Here is a 7,339-nt window from a genome sequence, read left to right on the forward strand (position 1 = left end):
GCGGACGTCACTCGCTGTTGTTGTTGTCGTGTTTGTGTGTGTTGCTGCTCCTCCGTGGTGTGTAAAAGGCTGCTCACTAGACGGAAAAGCTCAAGGAAAACAACCATGGCCGCCAGCCATGGTGGTTGTCACCGTTCTTTCTTCTCCGTCGCCAACAGCCACCGTGGGTGGGTGGTTGTATGCGAGTATTAGGGTGCCAATATTCTGAGGTGTGAAGTTGTTGAGTTGTAATCTTGGCCGGAAATTGAAGAAGACCGCCACCACCATGAGGTGGTGGCCGCCACCACATGCCGCCGCCGGCCACCAGGTTGTTGTGTATAGGTGTTTTGTATTAGTGTGTGTGCGTGATTATTGGGGTTTACCAATGTAAATGTAACAAAAAATGGAATAATGAAAAGAAAGTCATAACCACCACCGTGAGGTGGTGGCTGCCGCCACCGGCCGTCGTGTCGGGTGGTGGTGTGCTTGCCTCTTTGAGTTTGATTCGTTTGGGGTGCTTGAAACCCTAATGGGCCTTGTAAGCCCTAATGGACCCTAATTGACCCAATAAAACCCTAATGGGCTTAATGATATTCTAGTGGTCCTAATAGGCCCAATAAAGCCCTGATTGACCTAAAAGCCCAACAAATTGATAAATGGGCTAGTATTTGGAAACCCTAATTAGGGTTTGGAAAACCCTAATGCCAATAAAACCCAAATTTGGGGAATTAACCGGGACACACGGGAATTATTTGATAACTTGAAATATTAAATAATCATCATTGGAAAAAATTAATCTAAGCAGTATTGGACTTAATGGATTAAGTCCTTAGTGGATTAAGTCCTTAGTGGATTACGTACGTAATGGGTTAAGTAGGAAACTTAACCCTAATCATCATTTTATGTGAAACCCTAATTTCACTTGGGCCTTAAGTTGGGCCTTTCTATCAGGCTTTGATGATTGGGATAATAATGGGTCATCCAAGAACAAGCAAATGGACTAAAATAATTTAATGGGCCTAGGGTAAGGCCCATGTAAGGGGTTTGGGACCAATTTGAAAAATTGGGCCATAGATGGGCCACAGTTTGGGCCTTAATGATTATATGATGTTGGGCCTTAGAATAAGACCATGTATAGGCTTGGGCCCAATTTGGAAAATTGGGCCATATGTTGGGCTTTGATTCCTAATTGACTTTGGGCCTAAGGATTGGGCCTTGGGCTTGAATAAGCCAAGCTTGGGGTAATGTAGTAATTATACAAAGTATGTACTTATGGTTATGTGGTGGAACCCAATTATTAATTGGGTGTCATTTTGATGTTGACAGTTCGGGAATCTGTCATCCAGCAGCTGGGGTTGAGTCTGTGGGACTTCAGCAGTGTAGGGTTGTGTCTACGAGACTTCAGCAGTGTGAGGTGAGTTACCTTCCAGTAGCGGTGGCTCTACGACCACAATGTCGGCCCACCAGTAGGAGTTGTATGTTAGATGATTGTCTTTGTGATATTCATCTAGGGTTGCTACTACCTGATATGTTTATGTGCTAGCATGATATGTTATATGTGATAGTGGTAGTAGGGGGAGAATAGTCCCCAAGTTTAGTCGTTAGGACCGAAGGGTAGTTCGGGCACCCCAGAATTGCCTGACATTATGTTTATGCTATGATATTATGTGGTAGTAGTAGGAGGTGAAATAGTCATCGGATGTCGGTCGTAAGGACCGACGGGTAAGTCAAGCACCCCAGAATGGCTTGACCTGGGTAAGTCAAGCACCCCATAATGGCTTGACCTGGGTAGTCATGCACCCCAAAATTGCCTGACAGTATGTTATTGTATGGTGTGTGGTATGATGGGGGAACTCACTAAGGTTCGTGCTTACGGTTTACAGTTTCGGTACTTGTTTTCAAAGAAAAGGAGTCGGCTTGATCGCAGCGCATCACACTATGTTTTCCGCACATGATATCTTTGGGATTACACTCTGATATGGTTTTGTGATAATATGTTTTGATTATTGACACTTTGGTTTTGACATGAGATATTAATATAAATGTTTTTATACTGATGGTTTTATATAATTACTTAATTAAAACGAAATTTTTGGTCTTGAATTTTGGGATGTTACAGTAAAACAATTATCCAAATTATTATTTTTATTATATATGTGATGAGAATAATGTCTTAAATGCAATGTTTTGGGTTGATGAAACAGATAAAGCATACTACAATGAATTTGGAGATGTTATGTCGTTTGATGCAACTTTTCGTACAAATAATTAAGTTTTAGTATTGTATTTATGTTTCTAATCATATGTGGTTGATCGTGATTATGATTATAATCATATGTGCTTGATCATTTATCAACAAGCATATTGATGTGATTATGTGTTTAATCACATATGATTATAATCATATGTGATTGATGATTGATCAATGCTTAACAAGTATGCTGATGTAATTATTTTTCTAATCACATATGATTTATCAATTGTCAACAAGTATACTGATGTGATATAATGTCCCAAAAATTCATAGTAAAAAATTTCATTTTTAAACAATAAACCATACAAACGAGTTATTCCAAAACCGATCAAAGTGAATATATGATTTAAACATCTGAGTAAGTCACGTCGAGCGGTCGAGCCTTTCCCCTCGAACCGAGAGTACCTAAAACCATGAACATAAAATCGTAAGCACGAAGCTTAGTGAGTTCCCTAAAATACCGTATACCATACCTACAATGAATATTGATATGTGTCATCCATAGTCTTGTCATTATGCCATGAGCCATATCATGATCTTTCCTTGCTAGGCGGGCGGCCAAAACCCACTTCTTATAGACAAGTGCCAAGAGACACCTCCTGGTCTTCCATGCAAGTATCACAAAGACAACTAGCATACTACAAATATCTGCCAGGGTCTAGTCCCTGGTCTTGCATACAATTTGTTGGGAGCCACCTCCAGGTCTTTCATACAAATGTCAGGGGCCAACCCCATGTTCTTCCTATATAACATAAACCAGTGGGCCGACATTGGTGCATTTGACCCGCAAATACTGTAAATAGACTCACCTGAATCATAATGTTGACTAAATCTTCGAGCAACGTTGCACCGACAACTAGCATACTACATATAATTGTCCACGTCGTGGACTTTCTTGGCTACGTCGTAGCCTTCACCCATCCAGACTTACGGTAAATTCCCAGTCACCACTTCGTGGCGACCTATGGCCACGTCGTGGGCATTGGGTTTCCAGTAGCTTAATGGATTCAGCTGCTTTCTTCGATTCCAAGAGCTCCAAAGATCATATATGGTCCATACTATGGTCTAAATGGATAAAGTTTCCAACTTTATCCATCAATACACTCAAAGAGGTTAAGATCTCTAACCCTAGGTCCAAATAAAACCAAAACCCGTAATGTCTTAACCAATAAGATCTTAATCCAAAAAAGTCCTTAACTCAACTACTCTAGAAGGGTTTCTAGTACCAGATCTAACATAAAGGTGGAAGATTTATATACATGTATGTCCAATAGATGTCTAAGATCCATTTTAGGTCAAATTTGAGCTTTAAAGACCAAAACTTAAGCAAATGACAAGAACTTCTATCAAATACTAGATCCACAAGATATAATACTCTTGGGACTCATGAGAGTCATAAAGTTGCCAATTTTAAGAGTTCCTTACCTCCAAATTTGTCAAACATGAGGAACATGGGATCATATTCAATATCTAGCCACCAAAAGACGTAAAGCAATGAACTTGGACACTTATAAAGGTCCATAGACAATATGAGGTGATGATAATGTTGATTCCTTGCAAGTTCCACCAAAAGATCACCTTCTTCTTCCTATTCTCTTCTTCTTCAAGCCAAGAAAGCACCAAACTACTCAAGAATCAACAATGAATGAAGGCTAGGGTTTTTCTAAGGTGAAAAGGGGATTGGAGGATGATAATGAACCCTAAAATGGGTTTATAGGGGTTTAAATATGAAGCGAACCCTAAAAGAGTCATGGGCTTAGGCCTGAACAGCTGTCACCTCGTGGCCTTGCTTGGCCACGCCATAGCAGCCCAAAAATACACAATCTGGTTTAATCATTGCTACGCCGTGACATCCTAGCACTACGTGGCATAGGGCGTCTTCCAAAATTTCATATTCGGCCCTTGATAATCACAATCTTAATAAATCTAGAATGCGGTTGTTACAACTCTCCCCCGCTTAAATTAGATTTCATCCTCGAAATCACTTCTCACTACATTCCAGGCACCCCGGAATATTTTGTAAATTCTTCCAGAACTCTGATAAAAGTCGATTCTAACATACGATGTCCTTCTAAAAATAATAATCAAACCAAACCTTAGTAGGGCCCCCATACTGACGATGATTGAATCCTTTCCTGCTAACCTTAACCAATAAAGAATAACCATCACTACTCTGATCGAAATCCAAAAATCCAATACCTTATCTGACTTCCCGACATACAAAACCGTTCTTAATCACCGCCAATACGACCCCACTTCGCATCCCGAACCGAACATAAACCCTTTCGACCCTGAATCATCTTGTTGATTCCACTGAACATGATAATTGAAATTTTTTCATTCCCCTTCAATTTTCTCTTGTTTGTGCAAAGTTCTTTCAAAAATTTTGCATATCTAGGGATTTGTTTGATTGCATCAAGTAATAGAATGTTTACCTTCACCTTTTCGAAGGTGTCCAAAATCTCCTTCTCCTCCGTATTCTTCTTTGAGGTTGCAAGTCGGGAGGGGAATGGTGGTTGAGTGGCTATCGGTGTCACTAGAGGGGTAAATTTCTTTGGAACTCCGACTTGTGCATCATTCTTGACAATAGGATCCTCAATGGGAGTAATATCTATTTCTTCCTCATCTTCCCTTGACTTCTTCTTTGAACAACTCTCTCCGGTTTGTTTACCACTTCTCAAGGTCACTACATTGGCATTAGGATTCTTTTCGGTTTGAGAAGGTAGTTTTCCACGAGATTCCAACTTGCTGAAGTATGTAACTATATCTCCTACTTGTGCTTTAAGGTTGGAAAATACTAGTTCTTGTCTCTTTTTGGAATTGTTGGGTGCTAGTGGCAAAAGACTTGACAATGTCTTCAAGAGACATTCTGGAGCTACTTGATTGGTATTGAGGAGGTTGTTGGTGATGATGTGAAGGGTGTGGTTTGGGTTGATAGTGAGGTTGTGAATGTTGGTAATGGGGTTGTTATGGTGGGTAAGAAGGTCTAACCAATGCATTTTGAGGCAATAGTCTTGGGTTGTAGCTCATATTAGGATTTGGCTTCCAACTTGAAATGTATGCATTTTGGTAACCAGATGGATTGTTGTGGTAGTTTTGGAACTCTCCGGTGGCATTTACATTCTCTGCATCTTCTTGAAGGATGGGACACATATCTGTGGGATGTCTCATTGTTGCATATATTTCACAAACCATCACTTGTGGAGTTTGTCCCATGGCTAGCTTTTGGACAATGGATGTTAGATCTTTAATTTGAGACTCGATGTTTGATGTCACCACTTCATTGACTTTTTGATGTGTGTCCCTCTTTATGTCTTGGCGTGGGCCAAAGTGTTGGGAATTTGTGGCTATGGTGTTGAAGAGTTGTCTTGTTTGTTGAGGAGTTTTGCTAAAAACATCTCCACCACTTGACGCATAAACTAGTCTTCTCTCCATTGGTAATAATCCCTCATAAAAGTGTTGAATGAAGAGTTGTTCCGGAATTTGATATTGTGGACAACTATAGCACAAGTTGTTGAACCTCTCTCAATAGTCATGGAAAGTCTCATTTTGACCTTGGCGGATTCCACAAATCTAATTTCTAATACTTGAGACTCTTGAGGAGGGATAGAAATTATCAAGGAAAGCTCTTGCCATATCGGTCCATGAGTTGATTGACCCGGTGGAAGATAAAATAACCAATCTTTTGGTCTATCGACAATGAGAAGGGGAATGCCCTTAATTTGATTTGGTCATCGGTTGACCCTTGTGGCTTCATGCTAGTGCAAATGATATTGAACATATTCAAGTGCTTATGAGGGTCTTCATTCTCCAATGCACGAAAAGTTGGAAGGTGATGAACTAGGCTTGACTTCAATTCCGAACCTCCTTCCAAAATTGGGTAATTGATACCGGTTAGTCCGATTAGAGTTTGTGTAACATCGGTTTCCATCATTTGTATCAAGGTTCTTTCAGGTGCTCCTTTTCCATCCGTTATTGCAATTTGGTTTATGATGGGTGGATTTTGTTGTAGGGGTGGTGTTTTGGAAATTTCTTGGTGAGGGTCGAGGCTATAATCGGGTTCGGGGTCACTAGAGGAAGCAGTTTCAACCTCCAGATCCCCGTTAGGGTTTGAAGTTTGACCATGTTATATTCTCTTTTCCTTCACCATACGCCTTGCTTCTTTTTAAATTTCCGGATTATAAATCAAAGCACCTGTACGTTGAGATTTGGGCATAGAGAAACAAATTGATTAACAATGAACCAATCCGCGACAACGGCGCCAAAATTTGGTGGTTGTCAAGGCCAAAAAAATAAATAACCCTAAATCTTTTACACTAAAATAATGTATAGTGGTAAAGGGGTCGAATCCGTGGAGATTGGTTCTGTTGAGTTGAAAAACTCTTAGATCGATTAGATCTTTAACAGGTTAAACAATAAAATCAAATAAACACAGAGAACACAATATGGAATCAAATGAGGCTTAATGATTCAAATATAGTCACGCCTCAGCAGAGCTCGACAAAGAACTTCCACTGTAGAGGCGAGCTAGGGTTTGTAGTACTGAAACTATAACAATAAAAAGCGCTACTCATAAAGGCTGCATGCATGCACCTTAAATACTAAACCCTAAACAAAAACAATCACGGTTGGACAGGCCCAACCGGATAGCAAAACTGGGCTAAGGACCTAGCCCATGACGCAACACTATTCGACCCAACAATCTCCCCCTTTGCGTCAAATGAGGCGAGAGATTATTTATGTTGAGTAGCTTTCACTGTCTTCACAACTTTGAACAGCCGAGGAATGATAGCAAGAAGTGTCTGTCGAAATTGAATATACCATCGTAGCATGTCAGTAAACAACTTCTTGTCAGCTGCAGAATTCTGATTACACCTGTGAATGATCTCCAAAATATGCTCCAAGCAAGCAGTTGAGAACAGGTGCTTATCACAAAGAGCAAAAAGACATTTGTGATTTTCACCCCTAACGAACATCACTGTATGAAATTTGGGGTCGATTTTACCCTTGACCATCACGTTCACATTGCCAGTTCTTCCAGTTGGTTTGATCGTTGGTCGCTTGTGAATGGTAGATGCGATTTCTTGATCCATTTTCGCTACTTCA

The 7,339-nt window shown here is 40.3% G+C and overlaps 1 protein-coding gene across 1 annotated transcript; it reads right to left on the minus strand.

Moving 5' to 3' along the window:
- Positions 1-4,464: 4,464 nt before the first annotated feature.
- Positions 4,465-5,668, minus strand: LOC145112012 (uncharacterized). The gene is made up of 2 exons (XM_079048226.1): positions 5,308-5,668; positions 4,465-5,219 (listed from the first exon to the last, which is right to left on the minus strand). Exons 1-2 carry the CDS (start codon positions 5,666-5,668, stop codon positions 4,465-4,467), a joined length of 1,116 nt encoding a protein of 371 aa, XP_078904352.1.
- Between the last annotated feature and the right edge of the window lie 1,671 nt (positions 5,669-7,339).

The sequence above is a fragment of the Lactuca virosa genome, chromosome 5 (genome assembly GCF_052849685.1).
Source record: "Lactuca virosa cultivar CGN04683 chromosome 5, Lactuca_virosa_CGN04683_v6, whole genome shotgun sequence".
NCBI lineage: Eukaryota > Viridiplantae > Streptophyta > Magnoliopsida > Asterales > Asteraceae > Lactuca > Lactuca virosa.

Coding starts and splice junctions, on each gene's coding strand:
- LOC145112012 (XM_079048226.1), bottom strand. CDS start 5,668: ATGGAGAGAAGACTAGTTTATGCGTCAAGTGGTGGAGATGTTTTTAGC. Junction 5,220..5,307: donor CTACCACAACAATCCATCTG/GTTACCAAAATG, acceptor TGCATTGGTTAG/ACCTTCTTACCCACCATAAC.